At 39.0% G+C, this 27,809-nt stretch overlaps 1 protein-coding gene and 1 pseudogene across 1 annotated transcript; one reads left to right on the forward strand and one right to left on the reverse strand.

Annotated features, from left to right (window-relative positions):
* Positions 1-5,314: 5,314 nt before the first annotated feature.
* On the forward strand, positions 5,315-26,283 carry LOC148352538 (ras-related protein Ral-B). Its single transcript, XM_088352346.1, has 5 exons — positions 5,315-5,454; positions 18,870-19,041; positions 23,928-24,136; positions 24,209-24,386; positions 24,453-26,283. The coding sequence occupies exons 2-5, from the start codon at positions 18,928-18,930 to the stop codon at positions 24,573-24,575; spliced, it is 624 nt and encodes a 207-aa protein (XP_088208472.1). The 5' UTR covers positions 5,315-5,454; positions 18,870-18,927; the 3' UTR covers positions 24,576-26,283.
* On the reverse strand, positions 16,630-16,746 carry LOC148352539 (U2 spliceosomal RNA; annotated as a pseudogene).
* Positions 26,284-27,809: the final 1,526 nt, after the last annotated feature.

The following is a 27,809-nucleotide window of genomic DNA, read 5'->3' on the forward strand; positions in this document are numbered from 1 at the left end:
CAAATTGAAAAGTTTGCCAAGGTTATGAATTTTTTTGTTTAAAGACATTGCTACTTCAAACGATAATGAGATAATGATAATGATCTCTAGTGGAAACAGTTGAAAACATTTGTGGGTGACCACCGATGAACAATTGCGTAAATACATCCGGTCACTGCCAATTTTTATGTTTATTATTATCTTTTGGATTATGTGTGCCGCAGGAAATAACCCAATTTCATTTGTTCAGTATCTTTGCTTTCTTCCAGTCATCAACTGAGGAACTGTAACATTCATCCCTATCAGTAGGTGGCAGCAGATTACTATTTTTTTTTTTTTTTTGCAGCCTGGTCATGCTGGAAGGGGGACGACCACATGTGCGGTCTTTTTTCAAGGTTGCATTTCTTCATGCTGAGGTTTTTGAGTTTTTCCTTGCCCCCATGTAGGTTTTAGATCAGGGGATGGTGTCATAATAGTCTGTGGTTTGCAATAATCTGTGGTCTGTGCAGCCCTTTGAGACTTCTTGTGATTAAGGGCGTCACAAATAAACATGACTTGACATTTATTTTGGTCACCAGCGTCAGCAACTAAAGGAATCGTTATTTTGCCCGCCATTCGATTTCTTGCTTTGAAGGTACTAGAAAAATGGGCTTTAAAAGTGCTTAAAAGAGTCCTTAGATTTGTCCAAGAAAGGTGTTCGAACCCTGTAGATCACAGGTGTCAAACAGGCGGCCCGCGGGCCGGATCAGGCCCGCTAGGGGATTGGATCTGGCCCGCGAGACAACGCTCAGAGAAGCGCAAGAGAAAGAGAGCTGTAGGTTGAAATAGGTCCACTTGATGTTGCCAAAGCCAGGTGCCTCTCACAAACGCTGCACTTGTATTTCTCTCTCTCTAATTCCTCTTTCTCTCTCCTTCTCTTTCTCTAACCCTTTCACTCTCTGTGTCTCTCTTTTTCTCTTTCTCTCTGTGCGTCTTTTTAACTTCATTTGCTCTTTCTTTTTACCTATTCTCTTTCTCTCTCTCTCTCTTGCCTTCCCCTTCTCTCTTTCTCTCCTCCTCTCTATTTCTCCTTTGATTTCTTTTTTCTCTTATTTTTCTATCACTATCTTTCTCTTTCACTTTCTCTGTCACTTTTTCTCTTTCTTTGTTCCTTTTTGTCTTTTTCTCTCTGTCTTTTTACCTTCTTTTGCTGTCCCTTCATTTTTTTCTTTACTCTCTTCCTCTCTGTCTCTTGCTTTCCCCTTCTGTCTTCCCCTTTCTTTCTTTCTCTCCTTCTCTCCTTTTTCCTCTTTTTCTCTCTTTCTATTTCTCTTTGGATTTCATTCTTTCTTTTTCTTTCCCCCTCTCTCACTATTTCTGTTTTTATCTTGTTTCACACGCTGTCTCCCTCTCTTTGTGTCTCTCTTTCTCTTTTTTTCCCACCCTCTCCACCTATCTTTCTTTTATTTCTTTCTCTTTCTTTTCTTTCTCTCTAATCTACTAAACCGGCCCCCGAGAGAATGTTTGTTCTATCGTGTGGCCCCCGAGCTTAAATGAGTTTGACACCCCTGCTGTAGATCATATTTTCCCCTCTGCGGTTTTATGAATGAATAAAAATTCTAACGTGTTTTTTTATTCTTATCTGGTATTTTATTTTTGCAGATTATATGATATATTTGCTTCTGTCCCTATGAATACTGGCAGCACGGCGGCGCAGTGGTTAGCGCTTGTGCGGCACAGTTCATGTCTCGGGAACCTGTCGTGGGTTCAAATCCAGCTCCAGACTTCCTGTGCGTAGTTTGTATGTTCTCCCCGTGCTTGCGTGGGTTTCCTCCGGGCACTCCGGTTTCCTCCCACGTTCCAAAAACATCCATTTCAGGTGAATTGGCCGGTCTAAATTGTCCCTAGGTGTGAATGAGCGAATGAGCTGTCTGTCCCTGTGTGCCTTGCGACTGGCTGGCAACCAGTTCAGGGTGTCTCCTGCCCACTGCCCGGAGATGGCTGGGATGGGCTCCAGCCCCCCCGCGACCCTAATGAGGATAAGCGGTACGGCTAATGAGATGAGACTATGAATACTGATTTCTGTTTTTCTTCCTGATGATATTTTGTACTTTTTCAAACTTTGGCTTTGTGATTGAATTATTTATTTGTGTTTGTTATTCTTAAAAAAAATGAATCATATTCCGCTTCTGCATATTTTTGACTCATTTGAACATTTTTTTCCCACTTTAGTTTTGCGATTTATTCCATTTTTATGTCAATGCCTTTTGGAAATGACAGTTTGTATCTTTGCCTCTATGGCTATGGGCTTTAATAGTATATATATTTTTTAATATGCCTTATTTTTGCAGACAAAATAGTTAAAATATATATATTTTTGCCTGTGTGAGTATATTAATTTAAGTATTTCTTTTTCCAGATGCCTTAGATCAGGGGTGTCAAACTCATTTGAACTCAGGGGCCACACGATAGAACAAACATTCTGTCGGGGGCCGGACTAGTAGATTCAAGAGAAAAGAAAAAAGAGGGATAAAGAAAAAGAGAGAGCGTGAGAAACAAAAGATAAAAAGTCATGAGAGGGAGAGAGAGAGAGAGAAAATGGATGAAAAGGGGTGGAAGGGAAAGAGAGAGAGAGTGGGACAAAAGGGGTGAAAGAGAGAGAGAGATTAGAGAGAGAGAGAGAAAGTGGGAGAAAAGGGGTGGAAGAGAGAGAGAGTGGGAGAAAAGGGGTGGAAGAAAGAGGGACGGAGAGAGAGAGAGAGTGGGAGAAAAAGGGGTGGAAGAGAGAGACAGAGTGGGAGAAAAGGGGTGGAAGAGAGAAAGAGAGAGGGAAAAAAGGGGTGGAAGAGAGAGAGAGAGGGGTGGGAAAAAAGGGGTGGAAGAGAGAGAGACAGAGAGAGAGAGAGACAGAGAAAGAGAGAAATACAAGTACAGTGTCTTTGTTCGAGGCACCTGGCTTTGGCAACATCAAGTTGACATATTCCAACCTGCAGCTTGTTTTCCTCTTGCGCTTCTTTGAGCGTTGTCTCGCGGGCCGGATTCAATCCCTTAGCGGGCCTGATCTGACCCGCGGGCCGCCTCTTTGACACCTGTGCCTTAGATACTATTTTGTCTTTGTGGGTTTGGAAATTGAATGTCTTTTTCTGTTCACAAATATTTTTATACTGAATTTAATAGGTGACTTTCTTAGTTTTATTAATATTCTGCAGATGATACGAATTTTTTGCCCCAAGGTTTTTGATTGGTGAATTTAAACATTTTCTACTTTTTTGTTTTTTTACTTTATAGATAATCAAAGATATATAACTTTCTCATTGATGAGTTAGATATTTTTGACATTGGGTTTGTGGTTTTCTGATGACATATATTCCTGCCGAAGGGGCACGGCAGCTGAGTGGTTGGCGCATCCGCGGCACAGTTCTAAGGCCACGGGATCAAACCTCCTGTGTGGAGTTTGCATGTTCTCCCCGCACTTGCGTGGGTTTCCTTTGGGCACTCCGGTTTCCTCCCACATTCTAAAAACATGCCTGTCAGGTTAATTGGCCTGAGTGAGTTGTCTGTCCCTGTGTGCCCTGCGACTGGCTGGCAACCAGTTCAGGGTGTCCCCTGCCCACTGCCTGAAGATTGCTGAGCTGGGCTCCAGCACCCCTGCAACCCTACAGAGTATAAGCGGTGCAGATGATGAATGGATGGAGATATTCTTGTTTTTATGTTTGTGACTAGATTTAAATTGTAGTTCTGTGTTTTGCAGGTTACATAATCTTGCCTTTGGTTTTGTGACCATTGAATTTGAACTTGTTTTGTTTCCAGCTGATGAGGATATTTTTCTATTTTGGGTTTATGATTTTTCTTTTGTTTTTATGCTAATCCTGTGCTGGTTCACAGTTAGACTAAGTTATGATGAGGAAACTTGACAAAGATTAATAAATGTCACTTGAATTGATCTAGTCTTAAATTATGAAGACTATTTTTAAATTGATGAAAAAATGCCTCTCTGGATTTTATACCTAATGCAATTCAAGTACTATTTTTCTATTTGACTGATTTCTAGAAGTAGAAAATATTACTCGTAATTTACAAAATTATTTGACAACTATATTTTCTTGTTTTTGTTGTGTAATGTTAAAAAATATTTAAAAGGGTGCAAGTATAAGCATTTACTTTGTTAACAGTGTGGTGTGATTTTTGACGCAATACCCATGACAGGAAAATAATGTGAAAAAAACAGTCTTAAGATAAAAACAAATCGATGCTTTAAATTCAGTTTTATTGTGTAAATAAAAAATGTATGACATTAAATATATCCAAATTTTAAAGAAGTGTGCATTCATTCTAATAATGATACCATCATTTAAAAATGTTTAGCCACCCAAGTAACTGCCTGTTAATTAGAAAATCAGTTTTATGTTATGTTAAAAGTAATTTTAAATTATTTCAACACTCTTAGGTTTCCATAAATTTTTGTCTCCTGTCCACAAGGAAGCGGTATTGAGCTCCTCTTCCAAAACTAAATTATATTTAATACAAAAAAAACCCGCATTTTTCAATGTGCAAGCATCTTATTTAGAACATAATTGGTCTCCATCTTTTTTGGGAAAGGTAATCCGTCTAGTGCTTAGTGCTTTCCTTTTGTTACTGTGTTGTGTCATTTATGTGATTTTCAGGTAGGTCTCTAGAGAATATGTGACCTTTTGAGATTTTCCTTGCCCTCATGTAGGTTTTGGTTCAGGGGATGGTGTAATGATAGTCAGTAGTTTGTAATAGTCTGTGGTCTGCAGCCCTTTGAGTCTCTTTGTGAATAAGGGGTCACAAATAAACATGACTTGAGGTTTTTGAGTTTTTCCTTGCCCTCAAGTAGGTTTTAGATCAGGGGATGCTGTCATAATAGTCTGTAGTTTGCAATAGTCAGTGGTCTGTGCAGCCCTTTGAGTCTCTTTGTGATTAAGGGCGTCACAAATAAACATGAATTGATTTTTAAAATGGATTAAGACAGAGTTATCTTAATGTGGCCTTATTTCTTTTTTTAGAAATAGGCATTTCACTATTTCTTGTTAATAAGAAGAATTGTTGTTCTCATTCATTGCATTTTGGCAGTTAGGCAACGAATAATAAAAGCAATTAAAAATAAAAATGCAACATACAAATAATAATTCGAAAAGTAATTAAATTATGATTTATAACAATTTGATATTTTAATATATAAAAGTCATTACGGCTTTTTGTTTCGAAAATATGTCTTTATTTTTCAAACGTCGTTTATAAAAATTGCCTTTCAGCACCGTTACGCCTCCACAAAGGTTTGCCTCCCGTCCGCAAGGAGGCAGCAGTGCTAAGCTTTGCTTCCAAGGCAAACAGAAGAAAATCCATCCGGAAGGTGGGGCTTTTGTCGGATTCATTTTTTTCTCTCTCTTATTGTGGTGGGGAACCAAAGTGCCGATATGGTCCGTTAAACCCAACTTCCCAATTTTAAAAGGAAGAAATATAAATCCTAATTTGGTAAGTTATCATGAAATTTTACGAAAAACATATCGCCGTGTAAGCTTCTGTTTACGGGAGATAGCTTCCAGGCTTCCTTTTGCGCTACTTCACTGACTTCTATCTATCAACTATTAATTAACTCTATTAATTAACTCAAGTTAACTGAGTTATGTTTTAACTACCCCGAGTTGTTGGAATACATCTATTAATGTTATTTATCGTTCAATATGTTTTACAAGCAAAAAAAGTAGGGCGTATGTCTTTGCCTATGAGTTAACGTTGAACTTGGCTAGTGACTCGTCAAAATAACTAAATAAATGTCGAAACTTTTATTTTTAAAACGTTTTTTTAATGAATTTTAAAAGTTAGAAATGTTTCTTAAATGCAGTTAAGTTTTCCTGCTGAGTCGGCGTCACACCCAACCCAATGCAACTCATGTGATGTAAACGGGATGTCAGTCGTCGTAAGTCGAAGCAAAATTAACGTTTAGTTAGTTAGTTAGTTAGTTTATTCAACCAATAATCTTCACATAAAAATCATCGGAAATTGTCTCGTTGTCTCGGCTCAGTGAGAATTTCAAAATTTAACAACATTCAACATTCTGAATATAAACACGAAAAACAGAAATTACAATTTACAATTATTAAAAATTCGGACAGCACTTGGGTAAAAACTGTTTGTAAACCTTTTAGTACCCTTGAATGACTTCAAGCGTCTACCGCTCCGTAATAGATGAAAATGATCATTACCAGGATGACTCTCATCCTTAAGAATATTTGAGGTACGTTTCAAAACTCTATCATTGTATATAGATTCCAGGGATGGCAGACCGGTGCCCACAATCTTTTCCGCTGTGCGGATTACAGAATTGAACTTCGACAGATCTTTCTTTGTGATTCGACCAAACCAAACAATAATAGAATTTGCTAAAACACTTTCAATAATCGCACGATAAAAATTGACTAGGACTTCCTGATGAACATCGTAGGAATTCAACTTCCTTAGGAAGAAAGTTGTTTGGCGTGCCTTCTTTAGAATTTTCTCCGAGTTCAGTGCCCAGCTTAGATCTTTTGAAATAAAAGTCCCGAGAAGTTTGAAATGTTCCACCTGCTCGACTCTTTTGCCATTGATAAGTAGAGATTCCTTCTGGTTTTTGTTTTTCGTCCGAAAGTCAATAATCATCTCTTTGGTTTTGTCCAAATTCAATATCAAATCATTTCCATTGCACCATTCCACGATGTCATCCACCTGCCGTCTGTATGCGCTTTCATCTTTGTTCATAATGTAACCAGAAACAGTAGTGTCGTCAGCAAATTTAACAACTAGATTGTTATCATCAATGGATCTGCAATCATACGTAAATATGGAATATTTGTATTTGAGTCCGTTATCGTAAGGTTCATTCAAGTTCAAAAGAGGATAATATTCAAGTCATAGTCAAGTCATATTTATTTGTACAGCCCTTTATCACAAAAAGTCTCAAGGGCTGTACAGAGCACAACAACAAACAACAAACAAAATAACTAGTAAAATATTACATCAGAGGAAGAGAAATATGTGAAGCAAAAATGGAAAAATTAAAAGTGCAACTTGGTTTACATAGAATCCGAATGCCAAATATGATTCCATAAATGATAATATTGTAATGTAAAGTTCATACTCAGGTAAAAAACTATTTGGATCCGTGATTCAGATATAACTGACTTTTTACCTGTTTGTTTCTTTCTCTAGCCACTCTTTTGAGCCACTTGTCTGCAGGCTATGGCACCCCATTAGCCGTTAAAGTTAGCTGCTTAGTGTAAATAGAGACTCGAATGCACACGGTTCAGCTCCATTCTAAAAAGCAACAACCTCTAGTGGTTTGTTGATACTCACTTCAATTTCAGGTTTAACACAAAACATGAAAAAAAAATGTGATTACGTAAATGTACACCCCTCAGGTAGTGGCTATTTTCAGAATTCTCATCTCATTAGCTGCACCGCTTATCCTCAGTAGGGTCGCGGGGGTGCTGGAGCCCATCCCAGTAATCATCGGGCAGTGGGCAGGGGACACCCTGAACTGGTTGCCAGCCAATCGCAGGGCACACAGGAGCAGACAACTCGCTCGCTCATTCACACCTAGGGACAATTTGGACCGTCCATAAATACATCCTCGTAAATTTGAGTCAAAACTTTAATTGTTCGAGGTTTGTAGTTCATTCGCGTGGCCAAGACGGCAGAAAACTGATGAATGATGACGTTTTGACATTAGACAATTTCTCTTTTGCATTTTGCAAGGTTTCTTAGTTTTCCTCATGCTGTTTTTGAGTTTTTCCTTGCCCTTATGTAGGTTTTAGATCAGGGGATGGTGTAGTCTACAGTTTGCAATAGTCTGTGGTCTGTGCAGCCCTTTGAGACTCATTGTGATTAAGGGCGTCACAAATAAACATGACTGGACTTGACATTTTGTCTTAAGTCAGTGACAGCCATTTTAAACTGCATTGTGTCGCCATGCGTTGTGCAAAAACAAAACCCGATTGTTTCAATAAGGGAAAACTCACACCCTTCATTGAGTTTTGCATGCTTTTTTTTGTTTTGACCAAGTCACCCTGAGTGATATTACATTTGTCCAGCTTCAGATCGGTGTTTGAGAACAAGTCACAATGTTGAGCTGGACCAGAAAATAGCATTTCAATCATTTCAGGGTTAAGATTTAAGTGCCATCCATCTTATCTCATTGAGGCAGGCCTCCTAATTTCCCAAATTTAACAGAACAGTTCCTCCATTGACAGATACAGTTGAGTGTCGTCTGCATAGCAATGGAAACTAATATAATAGTAGTGGATTATATCACGTAGCAGAAGCATATAGATACTGAAAAGGACGGGACCAAGTACAGAGCGCTGTTGAACACCTTTTTCTTTGCCCAGATGCAGGTTACAGATCAGGGGATGCAGTAATAGTCGTCTGTGCAGCCCTTTGACACTTTTAGTGATTAGGGGCTATACAAATAACCATGACTTTTACAATCTGTACTATTTGAGAGAAACTTGTTGAGGTCGAAAGGTTGATCTACGATCTGTCTCTTGCACGGAAAAATTGGGGGGGTTAGTGTATACATAACAAACTGTCATCAAGTGTCTGTTTTATGTCAAGAGACATGGAAGGGAAGTGGACTGTTGGGACTGGATTGTCGCAAAAGTTTTTTCCAAACGTCTTCTTTCTGCAAGTGTAATAGAGTAGATAAGCAAAGTCAACCCATAAGGCGACAATTGGTTAACATGAGTGGCTAGTGAAGGAAACCACGGGGAAACGAGTCAAAGATGCCTCAATCGATTTGTAAATTGAAATTCCAGTGGTTCATTACGCAAATGAAACACTCGTCACAAGCAGATAGAAGATCGGGATGTGTACGTGTGCAGAATTAATTGCACAAGTATGTAAATGAGTTTGCGGTACCATAAACTATCAAAGAAATGTTGTTGATCAATTGGGAGACTATTTCCCGATCAAGGGTTGTGTATGTAATTATCTGCCTCAACTCAAAATAGGCTATTCCAATGTCACATCTGTTTGCAATATTTCAGCCTCTGACTTCCTTCCCTAAATCCGCAGTTTTTATTTAATATGTGTTGACCCCTAGAAGTGTACACCGTTTCATGAAATCAAATGCAATTAATTTAAATAATAAGCAAAAAGTTGTCATGAACATGCTTATTTTTAAAGACTTGTATTGCTATTACATGACATGTTTGGTGGCCAACGTACTTCTACAGAAGTCGGAATGACCATTTTGCTAAGGTATCTAATAGGGATCAACCGATAAGGGTTTTTAAAGGCAAATACCAGTTATTAATATTAAGAGGAGACAGATAATCAATATTTGGATATATTTGTTTGCTGTAAAAGTTTAAAAATTGGCATTGGAATTATTTAATAATGGAAAAAAAAACAATTATTACTAATACATTTTAATAAAGGATTAATAGCTCCCTGAAACCTTTTACAGTAAAAAAAATGAGTAAGTAAGTTCAACACAACATGACTAATGTTTCACTTCAAATCAAAAAGTAACAGTGCAGAAAATAAAATGAGGCTTAGCAGCAACTCATCTAATGGTACATAAAACATAAATAACTCCCTGAAACTTTTACAGTAAATAAATTACAATTTCAACACAACTAACATGACTAATCTTTCACTTAAATCAAAAAGTAACAGTGCAGAAAATAAAATGAGGCTTAGCAGCAACTTGTATAACAGTACATAAAAACCTAAATATCTCCCTGATTTTTTTTTTTTACAATAAATAAATAAAAATGTCAATAGAACAAACGTGACTTAAATTAACTCAAAACAAAATGTTTAAGGACGTTACAACAAAGCTGGCACATAGAAAATTGTGGGCACTCCTGTTTTACAGCCAGAATGACTTTCACTTTAGCATGCTTTTTCTGCTCTCTTGCTTATTTACCCAGAAGGCTTGGGGTGAGTATCAGGGATGATAGGGAAGGGGAGGAAAGAGTGTTTGTAGGAGCAAGAGAAATAGTCTCAGTAGGCTGCATCTGTGACTTAATAATTTTGTAAAAAGAAAAGCTGATACCCGTCAAATTCTCAAATATCTGTGCCGATAATCGGTCGACGTTTAGTAGCTAATCCCCGTTGTTCTTATAGCACTCAACGGTCATTTACCACACTTAGTTGAGCCCCTTCATGTGATGTGCGCTGACTCCCATCATTCAGGTATCTCCTATCTTTTTCCACTATTTCCTTCTCTAGCCACTCATGTTAGCCATTTGGCTGAAGGCAATGACTCGGTGCTAGCCGTTGCTATTTGCTTCATGTAAATTAAGCTTTTTTAATAGCCTTTTTTAGAGCCTTTCCAGCTATCTGCTAAAGTGATTTCCACCAGTTCAGACGAACTCTAGCTATTGGCTATTTGCAGCAGCTCTAGTTTTATTTTGCTTGTGTCACTGGTGTGGATTAACACCAATTTTCATTTCCTGTCACTGGCTTAAAGATAAAATGGAATAGAATTAGAATAGAAAATCGAATTCCCAATTTTGCCAAGTGGTATCCTTCAGGCCTCCATAGTGTGTCTTCTTAAAATGTGCAGGCTTCAGCTCCATTCAACAACCTCTATTTGTAAATTATTACACACTGTCACTTTCAAATTGTGTAAACCTGAAATCTGTATAACTTGTACAGTGTTGTGGACACAATTCTCATTATTTCAAGATGTTTCTTGAAGGGGGATTTCCAGTCATTGGGATAAGGGACCGAGATTGTGATCTAACATCAGTGACGTCTTACCTCACAAATTCGGTTCATAAATTCCCTCAACGCCAAATGGAAAAGCACTGCTGATTTGTGTTCTTTTCGAGGAAAGGGCCAAGCTTTGCAAAAAAAGAACATCGGATGATTCACAGTTGAGAAATTGTGGGAGGCAGCTGACTGTATAAGCAAGTTGTCTTGTGGTCATAATTTAACCCATTTACAAGTAATTTCTTATCAGCCTTGTAAATGCTGGTAAAATAACATTTGCTAGTTCCATTATTCTTTCTCATGGGTGTAGTCGGCAGCCAACACTACTTGTTAAAAACATTCTCGGTATTTATTTTCCTTATCAGAATATGCTTTGATTTTCTATAGAAGTAGTACCACAATTTGGTCTTGTCTTCTCTCAACCTCTTCTTACTGTGATTTGGGAACCAGAGAACTTGGCCACAATCAGTCTACACTGTTTGTTAGAAAGATCCAAAGCATTGATGTTCCTCAATAGAATGTATTTAGATTTTCTACATCAATAGAAACACAACTTGGTCATGTCTCCTCTCTACCTCTTCATAATGTGAATTAGGTACCAGAGAACTGGGCCATAATCAGTCTACAGTGATTGTTAGAAAGATCCAAAGCATTGATGTTCCTCAATAGAATGTATTTAGATTTTCTACATCAATAGAAACACAACTTGGTCATGTCTCCTCTCTACCTCTTCATAATGTGAATTAGGTACCAGAGAACTGGGCCATAATCAGTCTACACTATTTGTTAGAAAGATCCAAAGCATTGATTTTCCTCAATAGAATGTATTTTCTAAATTAATAGAAACACAACTTGGTCATGTCTCCTCTCTACCTCTTCATAATGTGCGCGAGGCACTGGAGAGCTTGCCCATAATCAGTTGATGCTACTTGTTGAAAAGATGCAAAGCATTTATGTTTGTCATCAGAATCTATCTTGATTTTCAAAAGAAATAGAAACAGAACTTGGTCGTGTCTCCTCTCAAACCCTTCATAATGCGCAGGAGGCACTTGAGAGCCGAATTTACTTCCCAGCTGCCCGATTCGCTCAAAGACGACCCTTGTCGGCATCGTCGGTGTCATTAGCATGCGTGGTTGCGAGCCGCCCTCGCTCCATTTCCGCCTGGCTGCTTTATAACAACTTCACAAGAGAAACAAATTTGCACCTGTTTTCCAATTATAACTTTGGTGAATGCTTGATGAGGTGACTGATGAAATTCATTACATTTTATTGGTAAATATTGCAATGCCATGTTTGGATTGTGACGGTTTGTTTGTTTACTATAATGTTATGCAAACAGATGTGCTTTTTCGTAATTTGACCATGAGACAATTCAAAGGGACGACACCGTCCGAAAGGCTTGAAACTGGTAGTGAATGAATGAATGAATGAATGAATAAAAGCTTTGTTTCGAACATTATAAAATAACAGGACAAAAACAATGACTGAACAACAAAAATAATGTTAACATAATGTGTTTGAAAAGAGGTAGTAAGAAGCAGATGCTTATTTTCCCTACCCCTTCATCTTCCCCATCAAGTACATTTTACAGATAGCTCTAATATAAGTCTCATGGATATTTACATTACATAGGTCGGATATCAATAATTATTATAATAACAATAGTCACATATTTTACACAAATCATCTATTATCTATTAACGTTATAATGCTACTCGTCACTAAATATCATTGGACACCAATGATAATAACAACAATAGCAATAATAAGAGTTATGATATAATAATAACAATAACAACAAGGTTAACTATAGTTGTAAGCGCAGTATTTCCAATCGGTAGTATCACTCATACGCCATTTTCTTCATCTCTGTATTCTGCCAGTAATGTTTTTTGTATTTCTATTTGAACACGTGAATAGTTGGACATGGTTTGATCTCGTCTTGTAAATTGTTCCAAAGTTTGACTCCACACACAGACACACACATCCTTTTCCTGGTGGTTCTCACCTTTGGGATTTTGAATTTACGACAACCCTTTAAGTTATAACTTCCCTCTTTCTGAGTGAATAATTATTGGATGTTTTCTGGCACTGTGTTTTTGTTGACCTTAAATAGCACTTGTGAAGAGAAAAAAAATACTAAATCATACAATTTTAATAATTTGGACTGCAGGAATAAAATATTAGTATGATCCCGATATCCTACCCTGGTTATGGTTCTAATTGCACATTTTTGGAGGATAAAAAGGGGCTGTAGTCAACTTTTGTAATTATTTCCCCAGACTTCTGCACAATATGTAAAGTATGGCAGAACTAGAGAACAAAAGAATACAATGCATTATAGTTTAAAAATATTATTATTAATTATTGAAATGCTCTTAGAATCCTTAGTTTGTATGTGTCTGATGTGTGTTTTTCAGCTTAATTTATTGTCTATCATGACCCTAAAAACTGAATTTTTGATACAGTGTTGATTGCAGCACCATCTATTTTGACTTCTAAATTTTGATTTATCTTGCGATTACCAAAGAATGTTACTTTGGTGTTATTTAGTGAGCGATATGATGATGATTTGTGAGGGACATAAAAAACAGAAATTTACCATATTTTTCGTATTACAAGTCGCTCCGGAGTATACACGCACCAGCCAAAAAATGCATAATTAAGAGTCGCACCCAGAGTATATGTCGCATTTTGAGGGATATTCTAAACATTTATTTATTTGTATATTACCAACACTTACTTTCTTTATGACTTTTCAACCAATCAGAAAGTAGAACATGATTCATGATGAAAATCTGGAAGATGGAATACTGTGAAAAGTGCGCCGCGTCATGGTTAGGGATTAACTGTGTTGTAAATCTGTAGTTCTTCAAATTTGTCGTAATAACGGTGTTTGAAAACACACATTCCCACAGCTGTCAACCATAGTCGGTCCTGTCAAAGCATGGCTACATATGCAATATCCGAGTTTTTCTCCCTAAGTGAACTCTAGCTTGCTGAGAATTTGAGCTATCCCCCTTCCTCCAGCCTTTTGTTTCACCCCGTTCGATATTTGTCACTTTTATTTATGTATTCATAGTTAGCCTTTGTGGACTTGACAGCCGAGTTCAACGGTGATGGAATAGTTTCTTTAATGGAGGCTACCTAATCGACCGAAATGCTTACATGATGTAGTATCTTGCAGAAAAATCACCCATTTTTTTCCCAAGCTTTTATGTGGCCTGGTTCGGCAGAACGCTAGCTTCTTGTTGTTGTTTCTTTCTCATCTCTGACAGCGGGGGTCCAGCATCTTGTGTGAATGCTTAAGCGAGAGGGAATGCTGTCCTATTTTTTTTTCTCCCCCCCACCCCCAAAGAGCCGTCATTAAATCCTGATGTCCGTGTCGCAAAGTTTTATGTATATTTCAGGAGCTCCGCAGTCCTAGTGGTTTTGAAACCCCCCCGTTACCAACTCTGCATCCCCCTGGAGCCAACCAGCACGCAACAGACCCATCTTCTGTATTTGGGTCATCGAGTTTATATATTAGTCCCACGTTTCCCATTGCTCAAACCGACAACACATTTTCATTGGGACAAGTGATTCGCTTATCTTTGTAGAGGACTCTTCTTAACTTCTGTAATATGATTACAATTTATGTGCAGGATTACAAATGGGTCGCACGCAGAGGTAGTTACATTTACTCAAGTAGATTTTGGGACATTTTGTAATTCTGGGAGTATTTGTGATTTGTAGATTTGTGAAGAAGAAACTGTACTCTTACTCCGCTACATTGAAGCCGTTACTTAAATCCCCTCCACATATTTACGCGGATTTCTCCAAATCCTTTGCATAATTTATCTCTCTCCTGAGTGACCACGGCAGTGTGGTCCCAACCCAGTCCACTTTCAAAGGGGCACATTATGCACCTTTGATGTTTTTTCCCATTACTCAATATAAAATGACATTAAAAAATGTATTTCTTTATAGCATTTCATTCGTTTTATCTAAATTATTAAACAATCCGTAATTCTTCAATATAGTAACAAAGTTAAACTTGACACGGTATCATACCTCATTCTCCACAGGGTGTGCTGCATTCAACTTAGTCATTTTGATAGTAGGCTAATATAGATACAAACAGCATGTGTTGCGTTCATTATAAGGCTTTAATTTTTTTGCGGCTCCTGATAAATGAGTTTTTTTGTTCCAATATGGCTCTTTCAACATCTTGGGTTGCTGACCCTTTGGCTAGCTGCTTATTCTTCCTGCAGAGCACTAAGGCTTTAAACATGCTACTTGTGCTTAATTTATTTCTCTGATTTGATTCTATTATTATTTTATTGTTTACCAAAGTACTTGAAAGTACCTTGATTATTTTAATCTCTATTTTAGATTAGATGTAATGTATAATTGGACTTTGATGATTTGATTGCATGGTTGTTTAAAAACACAATCAATAAATAAGATGTTTCTACATTTACTCAGTAAACGAGTAGTTTTTTTCACCAAGTACTTTTTTACTTTTGCTCATGTAATTTTTGGGGATTACAGTACTACTTTTTACTTGAGTTATGTTAAACTGAAGTAACAGTACTTATGCTTGAGTCTACTCTACCCATATCTGTTTGCACGTTAATCATTTATGGCACACGCGTAAACGCTGAGTAGGACACATGTGGGCATCCTGTCCATCAAGCTGTCTACTGACCTGCTTTGTTAACAAAGGCAGGAAGGATATGCAGTCCAATGATTTCCTGCTCAGGCCGATGAGGATCATGTTGGTGATGATGTCACCACCTTCTCACCTTTGCCATTTTCCACATGTGACATTTTAGTCTAGTACAGTATTTCCTCGCCTATTCGCGGTTTCACTTTTGCGTCCTTGTTTTTTTTCTATAGGTTTGACGGATAAATACAGGTTTTGCAGAATGACGGCGTCACGTTAGAAGCGCTTCTACACGTAAACCATTCTAAGAACTACCCTTTGTTTTCAGGGCGTTTATTGGAGCAATCCAAATGAATCGTTGGATAACCCCTTATACAGGCTTTTTTATGAACACACCATGGTTCAAGCCTCGGCCGAGTCATACCTAAGACTTACAACATTGGTACTCATTGCCTCCCTGCTTGGCGCTCAGCATTAAGGGTTGGAATTGTGGGGTTTGCTCACCTAATGACTAAAATGGCTGCGCCCTGTTTGGCTGCGGCTGCATCGGCTCGCTACAGTTTAACTGTACGGGTCAGGTGAATCGACATTTGGTTCTGTGTGCATTGTTACAAAGAATGACAATAAAAGTAAATTCTTTCTTTGTTGTAATCATGCAAGCTGCCTTGAATTTTTAATATTAATTTAAGGAGGACATTTCTTACCAAATTCAATGTATCATGAGTTCTATTCCTTCGACCGGTCTGTTAACAAGTTGTGCTTACACGTGACTTGCCAGAATTATGGCTTTTACACTATCCGTGATACCAGCTACTACAAATCTTTCATAGTTTACGATGGCCCTTTATAACAAATTACCATATAAGCATTTTTGATGAAAACTATGAAAATCCTCACCTCCTCAATAAAAAAATCAAGCAATGCTCCTTTTTGTAATGACAATGTTAATGGCTCCTTTGTTACGTACGGTGCATTGGTGCCATCTGCTAGGCAGTTGCAGTAACATCGGGTTTGGTGTGCAGTTTCTTTTTGTTTAAGAAACTATTTTGATTTAAAATTGGCACTCTTAAATTCTACTACTAAAACATTTTAATAGTCTGAAAATTATCTTCCTACACTCTGAGATATAATCTTCAATGTGGGGGGGGTTTTTAAGGGTTATTGATCTATCTTCGTTATTCATTATCCATTATCCGTTATCGGTCAGTTCATAATACGCTACAAAGCCTAGGAGCCGGGACACTTACTCTCAGCCAAAAGGCCAAGCTAAGGTCCTAGCCCTAAAGCCTTGCTGCGATCATTGCGAATGCACCGTTCCCGGAGGTACTGCAATACCGGGCCGATGCGTGGAGTGGACAGAGCAAGCTCATATTCCATCTCCGAAATGCAAAAATCAAAGATAGTGACTTCATAGAAAGTACACAAAAGGCCAAGGGCATAAAGTACTCAGTTCCACAACCACAGCCTGGCAACTCTACACTAAACGTGGATGGATACAACTATGACATCCACTGAATATGGATTGACATAATTGTCGCATACACTATAGATGGATGGATACAACATTTTCACTATGGGGGCAGAAAATAAAATGGAAATATCCAGGAGAAGTCCACCAATAAACATAAGGCTTTTTAGTGAGCAATTCAAAGTTTGCTTTTATCTTTAGTTTTTGTAGAAGTCCCATGGTGCTTTTCGGCATCAAAATATCCTGGCTGAGAGAAACCGCAGGTGCACAGTAATGCACACTAGTAAGCCAAACGCAATACCCTATAATACATATTTATATAGGTTTCCTTACCTGCTAGGAGCATGAACTTACTTTATATACTGTAGTATACACTATATATGGATGGATACAACTGGCCTATATTTCACCTTGTACATATGGTTCCTTCTTCATGGAATTAATATGGCTGGTTTAAAACGGATAAACTGCAAAAATAGAAGGACTACGGTAATACAAGTCATGTGTGAACACGAGCCTTTTTGGACAATGATAGGGGAGTTAGCTCATGAAGAGATCAGAAAGATTATTCAGATACATGTTTATGTGTTTTGCTGTCAAATACAATAGTCATGAGGAGTTGTTGCCATACAAATCGTAAATTATGGACCAGGGGTTTACTCCTCTAAAAGAAGCTCTTTGCGTGACTGAGACAGAAGATAAGGAAGTCAGGTGAAGGCAACTTAGAGGTCACTAGAGGTTGATCGATTATCGGATGGGCCCATTATCGGCACAATATTTAGGAATTTGATGTATATCAGTTTCTGCATTTTTATATATTCGACAGCCAATTATTTAGGCTCAGATGCAGCAGAGCCTCTCCCTTCCTCCTGCCTTTTTTCTCTCTCTGACGCCACCCACCCTGTGCCTTCTGATTGGATAGCCACCGAAGCAGGAAGAATAACATTATAACAGAGTAAACGACCGCAGCTCTGCTAACGCCTCCTGTGAATTAAGACAGCTGATAATATTGGGATATTGAACCGTCTGTGGTAGAAAAGTAAGTGTGAAATAGCACAAAAAGTGTAGCTCACCTGTTTTAGAAAAGCACGTTCAAGTGGAGACTGATATATTAGCTGTTATCATAACATTAGTCAGTCAATCATGCGTGTGTGTTTGTGATTGAGACAGAGCATAGAAATTATGCTAAAGTGGAAGGCTGAGTGATTAGGTGTTACCATATTAGTCCGTCAATCACGCTCTAAAACAGAAGTGCCCACCCTTTTCAATTCGAGAACTCCCTAGAAATTTAGATGCTCTTTCTTTTAAGTTAATTTAAGTCAAGTTGGTTGTATTGATTTTTTGTTTTTGTTTTATTGCAAAACAAAATCAGGACGCTATTTAAGAGTTTATGTGCCTTTTTATTCTAGTTGCCGCTAAGCCTAATTTAATTTCTTGCAGTGTTAGTTTTTTATTTAAGTGAAATATTAGTCATGTTAATGGTGTTGAAATTATATTTTATTGACGGTAAAATGTTTCAGAGATCTATTCAAGTTTATTTGAATGTAGAACAAATATTCTGTTTCTTTATGCTTTTTTTGTTGACAATATATGTGTATTATTTGTTATTGCAACATCCATTGCAGCCAGGGCATTCTGGAAGGGGGATTACCACATTGGGAGTCCTTTCTCAAGGTTTCTTAATTTTCCTCATGTTGAGGTTTTTTTTTTTTTTTAGTTTTTCCTTACCCTCATGTAGGTTTTAGACCAGGGGATTGTGTAATAATAGTCTGTAATAATAGTCTGTGCTTTGCAATGACCTGTGTAGCCCTTTGAGACTCTTTGTGATTAAGGGCTATACAAATAAAATTGACTTGACTTATGTATAATTCTTCATGAGAATATTCACCCCAAATTTTAAGCTTTTACAGCAAATAAATATTGTCTCCAAGCATCAGTTATAGGCTTCCTCTTAATACTAAAAATCTGTATTGTCCTAAAAAACCCATATTTGTCGATACTTACCCATTATCGATGATGTGCTTTTATTAGACCAGTCACAATATTTCCAAACGCTCTACTCGTTGTCCACAGGAGTTCCGAGAAGTCTTTCGGGTGAGCTTGACCGAGAGAGGCCAATACCGCTGGCAAGATGGCTACCGGTAAAAGTAAAAACCAGAGTTCTCTGGCTCTGCACAAGGTGATCATGGTGGGCAGTGGCGGCGTAGGCAAATCGGCGCTGACGCTGCAGTTCATGTATGATGAGGTGAGTTCTTCCTCTGGGAAATAAATGACAATTAAAACATCTCTTCTTTTTTTAGTAAACAAACCTTTGGAGTCGCGTACTGTATTGAGTTAAAAACTTGGCGAGGCAGCAAGAAAAAAAAGATTGACTTGATATTTTGTATTTGCTAATATAAGGGGAAAAAGATTTTATTTTTTCTAATGTGTATTAGGAATAAATATGGCCAGAGATATTTATCTGGGCCGGACCCAGAAATATGGTGGGCTGTATGTGGCCCACAGGCCATAGTTTGCTCACCCCTAAGCCAAATCATTGAAGAAAATAAATTTCCTTTCGTCAGTATTCTGTATTAAATAACGCTAAAACGTATCTTCTATTGCATAAAGTGACCGGACTGCAGGTTTGAGCACTGTGACAAATGTACTCTCATATGCGACCGTATTTACAGGGAGTGCTGGTAGAAAATTAATTTGCACTTTTTTTTGTAGTGCGACAAAGATCTACTGTATTTTGAGCCACATTCAATCTCTGGTTTCATTTTATGATATTTTATGCAAATGTGGTGATTGTTAACCTCAAAAAACTTGTCAGCTAAAATATGCGCTGTGCTTTCGAGTGCTAAGGCCGCTACAGTGCTACTGGTGCACGAAAGTAGCGCTAAACTAGCTTGCTCTTCCATATGAATTAACTCTAACTGGTATTATTTTGCTGCTAGTGACAGTTGTGTACACGCCCCGATTCTAAAGGTTACAATCGCTGCATCTTCAATTTCGCCAAATTTAGGACACGAAAGCAAAATATGCAAATGCATGCTAATAGATTCAGATCAGGTGTTTTTTTATCTACCTTTTGCATGGTTTTGTCAAAGCACCCAAAAGTTGAAAAATGAGAAGAATAAGGGAACCCTACTTTATCACGAGGTTTACGTTCCCCAGAAAAACCTGTGATGGGCAAAATTAATAAAATAGATCTTTTGGTTTGTTTTACAATTATTACTCAATTGAATATACTATAGCAGTGGTCAGCAACCTTTTCGGTGTGGAGTGTCACTTTCAAATTTTCTTGTAAATCAGTGTCCCACACCAACATCAATGACTTGCACAACATTTTTTTGATATCCAACAGAGCTGTTATTTAACACCAGTCCGGATATACAACATGGATATACATTGAAATCGTATAACTGACCAATCTTCCACTATTCTTGATCAATCAACATGAGGAAAGGCCTGTAGCCATCCATGACTTCAACCTTTTACCACAAGAATTAACCAGAATCAACCTCTTCAGCAACAATGAATTACAATCAAAAACAAGTGATATTGACAGCTACCATCAACGAAATATTATTGCAGAAAATATCTAAACTTGAAATAACGGCACTAAGACAGAAGCCTATTTGAAAAAAAGTGCAGCAGAAGATTTGGTCGCAGATATTAAATGGTTTTCCGTGCTTTGCTATGCAGTGAGCAATGTGATAACTTGCTTCAGTGGTGGTGATTTTAGCAGTGACAAATGTTTTCAGAGTCTGTGTATGTTGGCCGTTACCTGGACACAGCGTTTTTTCATATATCCGTCTTGTCAGACTTATCCTTGAATTCATGTTCATGTTTCGTCTCGTAATGACGTTTAACACTTGATGTGCGAGGTACGACGCTCTCGAGGCATAATTTACAAACGGCACTGTCATTTTTTTGCACAAAGCCCCTGTCATTTGTCCACGCTGGCTGAAAAGAACGAGATGTTTTCCCTGGAAGAGCCATCATGATTCATTCATTTATCGCGCGGCGGTGTTTCTGTGGGTGTGTTAAAACACGGATCTTTCCTCCTCTGCGAGGCGTGCCGCAGGAACGCACTCACGAAGCAGAGGAGGAGGGGCGCTACCGTAAAAACGGCGCGCAACTGAAAATGTCTAAATTTCAGGTAAAAATGTGCTTTTAAAAAAAAAATCATTATTTGTATTATTTTGCCGTGCGCTCGCGTGCCACTGGTTAACACCACGCATGTCATAGGTTGCCCGACCCCTGTACTATAGTATACTGTCATGATCCAGCGTGCCATTGTTCATCACCATCCCTGCTAGCCATTATCCAAACCTGCCGCTTAAAAGTGGCTTTGTATAAATGGACTACGCCGACAAGCTTAGTTGTCAGATTGTTGCGCTCTGAGCCGTCCCTGTCTACCCAAGTTCCCACTCCTTGCCGCCTGTGCCATACTCCAAAAGACTGCCTTTTTTTCTCCAGCTGTGAGTCGACCCAGTCTGTGTTCTCTCTTTTGAACGTGCTTTACTTTCCCCAACTGAAACTTTCAATGCTGCTCGTGTGTCTGCGTTTGGGTTCAACCGCCAGTATCCATTCAAACCAAAGAACAAACCCTATTTTTCTTCATTTTTGGGCAAGCTGTATGTATTAAATGTCAATATTAATGACGCACAGGTAGAGAAGAAGAAAAACTGCTACGCCAATTAGTTTTTATTCTCATCTGTGAGGTATGTTGTGAATATAGCATATTAGACAATAAAGTCTCAAATAATATAGAACAATGCACTATGCAAATCAGTGAAGTAGCGAGACCGTGAAAATTGAACCTCGTTGTAGCGGGGGTTCACTGTATTTGATATATTTTACATGGCTAAAGTTAGCCCAGTGGCGACAGTAGCTCAGGAGGTAGAGCGCTCGTCTTGGGATCAAGGGATCCCAGTTCGAATCCCGGCTCATCCGTGTTACATGTCGAAGTGTCCTTGGGTAAGACACTGAACCCCTAATACCCCCAATAAGCAAGTTAGCGCCTTACATGGCTGCAAGGCCGCTATTGGGAAATTCAGATTCAGATTCAGATCTACTTTATTGTCATTCTAGTACACGTGTATACAGAACGAAATGTCGATGCATCTGACCCCCACAGTTTCCTTGAATGTACAGATATAAATAATGTTGTATTGTATTTTGGCTACGTATAGTATTTTACCATAGTGCCGATAGTGCAAGAAGAGTAGCTAACCAGATGTGCAAAATGGGCAGTCAGGTTAACAAGTCAGGTACACAGTAACATTAACACTGTAACAATAACGCTGTAATTACAATAGTGCAGAGAGCAATGTGCAAGGAGTGGCAAGCTATAAAAAAAAACTGCCAGTAGTGCAAAAAGTCAGATTAGCAGCCGTTTAGATTTAAGTTAACTATATGTTAGATTGACCATTTAACAGTCTAATGGCCAGGGGGACTAGACTATTGCGGAGCCTGGTGGTCCTGCACCGCACACTGCAGTACCTCTTCCCAGAGGCTAGCAGAGTGAACAGTCCATGATGGGGGTGAGAGGGGTCCCCGGTAATGTTTTTAGCATGGGATAGGCAGTGCTTCTGGCCAATGTCCTGAATGGAGGGAAGTGTAGTCCCGATTATTTTCTCTGCTGTCCTCGTTACCCTCCTCACACTACCCCAGTCGGTAGCGCTGCAGCCTCCACACCACACAGAGATACAGCTGGTCAGGATACTCTCTATGGTGCCCCTGTAGAATGTAATGAGGGAGGGTGGGGGCATGTGGAGCACATGGAGCGCTTTGGGAAGTCATTGACTTGAAAAGCGCTATATAAATGCAGATCATTTCATTTCATTAACCCTGCCCACAAAATCCTCATTATTTTACCATGGCGACAAGGTGAATTGCAACACTTTGAACCCAGTATCCTAACCATCATCAAGGGTATAATTAGGAGCTAGAGGTCAACCGACTAACAAATAGGCCGATTACCGTGACCAATATTTGTGAATTTGACGCATTTTGATTAAATATATTAAAAACGAAGTCATTTACAATCGAAGGCAGCAGAGCCTTTCCTGTCCTCTGATCGGATAAGCAACTCGGCCGGACGAATAACAAAAGCATAGAAAACACGGGCAACTCTGCAACCTCCTGCATTTCGGCATGCCTTTAAATCAATGCTACTGATAATACCGAGATTTAACAGAATTATCTGTCATTTCAGTGTCTGAAACTCATGAGAAAAAGTTAGCGGACACCAGGGCAGACAACTCTGAAATAAAGTTGCCTGCCCTAATTTTCACAACTTGAAAAACAATAAGACGACTCATCGCAAAAAAAACATTGTTGCAAAGTATTAAGGATTGATAATCAGAATATATAACAGAACAACACTTTAAAACTAAGTTTATTATAATCTACTTATAACATTCATTGCTTGTATATGACATGGCTGTTTTCCATCTGCCATCAGTATGTATCTGTATTTACTCTTCTTCATTCATACTACAAGCAACGTGAACTCCTCTTTCCACGATGCTTTTAATGTACGTTTACGTTTTGTAGCGTCATCAATTTTGTCAGCTTCTTTTGAAAATTTCTTCTGGGGCTGAGGTTTTGGCTTGGTTCCTAACCACTTCTCCATTTTTCTTGTGTTCTCTGTGTGTCTACTTTGGAAATTGAAATGCAAATGCATCACCTTATAAAGCTCGGGAAAGTCAGGGAGCACAAAGTTATTCGATGCAGGCTTCTGATTGGCTGCCGGGTATGCAAACTGCCAAACAAACCGAAATTCCGAAAATTTCCAAACCGAACGAAGATTTTGAAATCGGAATGAAGGAAGCGTTTGATTTGAAAAAAAAAAAAAAAAACGAAATATATATATTTTTTTTTTCTTTCTTGAAAAAGTTGTCAGCCACCCGGGAAGAGACGTTGTGTAAGTTGTACGCTCGACGTAAAAGAGACACGCCCTGGGCGTCCGGGCAGACGTTATTTCAGACACTGATTATTGGCCTACTCTTAATACTAATTCTTTGTTTCTGCCCTAAAAACCCACATTGGTCAATCCGTAGTATAAGCGTCCACAAAGACGGCTTTTCACTCCCCGAGGCAGAACCTCACAGGGGAAATGCTTTGTGTCCTCACCAGTTCGTCGAAGACTACGAGCCCACCAAAGCCGACAGCTACCGGAAAAAAGTGGTCCTGGACGGCGAGGAGGTCCAGATCGACATCCTGGACACAGCCGGCCAGGAGGACTACGCCGCCATCCGGGACAATTATTTCCGAAGCGGGGAGGGCTTCCTGCTGGTCTTCTCCATCACCGAGCACGAGGCGTTCACGGCCACCGCAGAATTCAGGTGCCGCGCCGATCACTCTGCCCGGTTCTTGGTTTGAAGCGTGCTAGAAGCGACAGGTTTGTTCGCTTGCAGGGAGCAGATACTTCGGGTGAAGGCGGAGGAGGACAAGATCCCTCTCCTGCTGGTCGGGAATAAGTCGGACCTGGAGGACCGTCGGCAGGTGTCTGTGGATGAAGCTCGAGGGAAGGCCGAGGAGTGGGGCGTGCAGTATGTGGAGACCTCCGCCAAGACCAGGGCCAACGTGGATAAGGTTTGTACACAAAAGCGGCGGCAACACGTGTAGACAGCCGCACCAAAAACACGCTTCTGGCCGCAGGTTTTCTTCGACCTGATGCGCGACATCCGGGAAAAGAAAATGTCCGAGAACAAGGATAAAAACGGGAAAGGAAAGAACAAGAAAAACAAGAAGAGCTTCAGGGAACGATGCTGTCTACTCTGAAAGCTTCACGGACCCTCATCACGCACAATACAACTGCCAAGGTTTTTCCTTTTCCTGCCAGTCAATTATAATGTTTTCTTTAAGTGTGTCTGAACTACTTCATTCCTAATCGATGCCATGCGGGCTGCAGTGCCATCGGGCGGGCGCCAAACCATCCACTTAACTGACATTAACACTCTTTATTTTTCCAGACCTGACGCTGACTTGGTTTCGCAGTGCAGGGCCTTAAATCATTCTCTTGTCTTTCTAAATATTTATCAACACTATCAATTATCTTATTTTCCTGCTAACTAACTCTAAAGCAGGGGTCACCAATGTGATGCCCTTGGGCAGAGGGTTTAAAGTCTTAAATTTGACCATCGCAAATTAAGGCATTGATAGGTCTTAAATATAACTGTCAAATGTCTTAAATTTTCCCTGTATTATCTGTGTGATAGAGCTAACAACTGTGTAATAAGTAAACCTGCTCGGACTACCTCGAAAACGGGATATTTGCCGCTTCCGATTAAGTTTTATACTAATTTTATACACTGTTTTATCTTACGTAAAGTCAAATATACTTGTTCTAAAATCTGACTTCAGTGTTTGAGGGCGAACCCTAAAAGAAGGATCGTAAACCACGGTTCCTTTGGAACGTGTCTTTGGTTTCCGTCTGTGCAGATAACAATGACTTATCTATCACCTCGCCTGGGGGGTTAGAATGTGTGTGTCGTGCCCGATTTTGTCCTGAGGGCGATGACCAGAAAAGGCAAAAATCACCCCTCCGAAATCGTCACGGTAACGTGCATGTTGTGCTTATCTTCCACGAAGAAAAGGAAACATAGGATGCACGATGAGTGGATTAAAAAAAAAATCAGCGAGAGAGAGAGAGAGAGAGAGAGAGAGAGACTCCATGCTTGACATTTTATTCCCGAAATTCAGGTCCGGGCCCAGGATCCTACCTCTAGTCCGTACTCGTCCCCTACCCCCACGGCTTATTCAGGTGGGGGGGGCCAGGCTTTTGCAAACCACACCTCAGCTGCCGGGTACGGAATACCTGCCAGAATAGCTCAGAGATTGCTCTTAAATTTCACTGGATGTGGTCTTGAAAATATCTTTAAAAGTCTTAAATGCGAATGGGAAAATCCTGAGGGAAACCATAATCACGATGTAAGTAGCCTGTAAATCGGTTGTGAAAATAGCTCCCCAGTAATGAGTCATTGTGAATTTCTAGGAAATTTGATTTCTAACCTGCATAATTAGTGGCTTCCGATCGCCTCTTTCTTCCACTCAGTTGCTTTACTTCCACATCCTCTCACATTTAGTGACACTATAACTAGGGGTTGTAAACTGGTAGCCCCCTGGCGCTAATCGCTAACTTAAAAGTAACACTGAGTTTCAAAAAGGTTGGTGACCCCTGCTCAAACGCTGTCTGGTTAAATGAAATTCTAGACAAATTTTATATTTCTGTCTTGTACGACATATAACATTTCAAACATTTTTTTTTTCAAGTCAACTAACAAAAAAGAAAGGCAGCACATACGTATTTTTGAAAGAATTTTCCCGACGTCGCCATGTCGATACCAGTGTCTTAACAACAGGAAATGCAACTTTTCCAGACATTTGCCTGTCGATTGTGTCCCCACTACTGTGACTGTTTTTATTATTGCAAGCATTGCTGAATAAATGTCTTTTTATATTAACTGTAAGAACTGGGAATTCATTTCTTTCCATTTTCACGCTCGGCTTTCTCGTGTTAAATCAGTCCAATCACGTACAGCGAAACCCCTAGATAAGGCGTCCCCACCTTACGTTTTCAAGTCAAGTCATGTTTATTTGTGACGCCCTTGATCACAAGGAGTCTCAAAGGGCTGCACAGACCACAAACTATTACAGACTACCGACTATTATTACACCATCCCCTGATCTAAAATATACATGAGGGCAAGGAAAAACTCAAAACCTCAGTCAAGTCATGTTTATTTGTATTGCCCTTAATCACAAGGAGTCTCAAAGGGCTGCACAGACCACAGACTATTACTACACCATCCCCTGATCTAAAACATACATGAGGGCAAGGAAAAAGCAATAGAAATAAAGCTTAAGGGAGACAAAGATAAAGAGAAGTAAAGATAAAAAGAAATAACAATAGAGAGAGAAATAAGGTTAAAGACAGAGAAAGAGAAAGAGTCATGCCATTTTTGTTTGTATAGCTCTTAATCAGTATCAAAGAGAGAGGGAGAGAAAGAGTGGAGAGCGAGAGAAGAGAAAGAGAGAAATTGAGAGAGAAAAGGGAAAAAGAGTAAGAGAGTGAGAAAAAGGAGGAAGAAATAGAAAAAGCAAAAGAAAATCTGATGAGGAAAGAAGGAGAGAGAGAGAGAGAGAGAGAGAGAGAGAGAAAGGAAATAAAAAAGTAAAACCAATAATTGACAATAAAAACAATTTAAAAAAATAACAGGCTTGGTTTTGTTGCCATAGTGACAACGACTTTACAGGTTTTTGTTCAGGAACAGTAACAAGTTAAAATTTTACTTTATGGTTTGGCATAAGATGTTTTTTTTGGCCCTTCTGCGGGATTTCGCTTAATGTACCACATTAATAAAAATGATTTTGCATATCCAAAAACGTGAAAAATTCAATATTTCCCGTGCTTGTGCGTATGACTCTGATTTATGACTAAACGGCTGGTCTGCGATGGGTTTGCATAACAACATCACTAATATGCGGACATGTTACTGGCTGAACTCCCTCCCACAATGCCTTTCTCTTTATTCAGTTTAAAATCTTGTGTGTTTTGTAACGACGTTGAGTCGGTGCGATACTATCCTTTTTTTGCTGTACTGGACTGTCTCAGAAAATTAGAATATTGTGATAAAGTTCTTTATTTTCTGTAATGCAATTAAAAAAACAAAAATGTCATACATTCTGGATTTAATACACATCAACTGAACTATTTCAAGCCTTTTATTATTTTAATATTGCTGAATTTGGCTTACAGCTTAAGAAAACTCAAAAATCCTATCTCAAAATATTAGAATATCATGAAAAAGTATACAAGTAGGCTATTCAACTAATCACCTGAATCATCTAATTAACTCGAAACACCTTGCGAGGTTTCCTGAGCCTTAAAAACACTCAGCTTGGTTCAGTAAACTAAATCACAAGTATGGGGGAGACTGCTGATCTGACGGCTGTCCAGAGGACCATCATTGATACCCTCCATCAGGAGGGTAAGACACAAAAGGAAAATTCTCA

Source organism: Urocampus carinirostris, chromosome 14 (genome assembly GCF_059441175.1).
Source record: "Urocampus carinirostris isolate Australia breed hairy pipefish chromosome 14, RoL_Ucar_1.0, whole genome shotgun sequence".
NCBI classification, from domain to species: Eukaryota; Metazoa; Chordata; class Actinopteri; order Syngnathiformes; family Syngnathidae; genus Urocampus; species Urocampus carinirostris.

Bases quoted from the DNA above. Each gene is read 5' to 3' on its own strand.
- LOC148352538 (XM_088352346.1), top strand. From the start codon at position 18,928: ATGGCTACCGGTAAAAGTAAAAACCAGAGTTCTCTGGCTCTGCACAAG. The intron at 24,137-24,208 runs GTGCCGCGCCGA...GTTCGCTTGCAG, and splicing joins ACGGCCACCGCAGAATTCAG to GGAGCAGATACTTCGGGTGA. The intron at 24,387-24,452 runs GTTTGTACACAA...TTCTGGCCGCAG, and splicing joins CCAGGGCCAACGTGGATAAG to GTTTTCTTCGACCTGATGCG.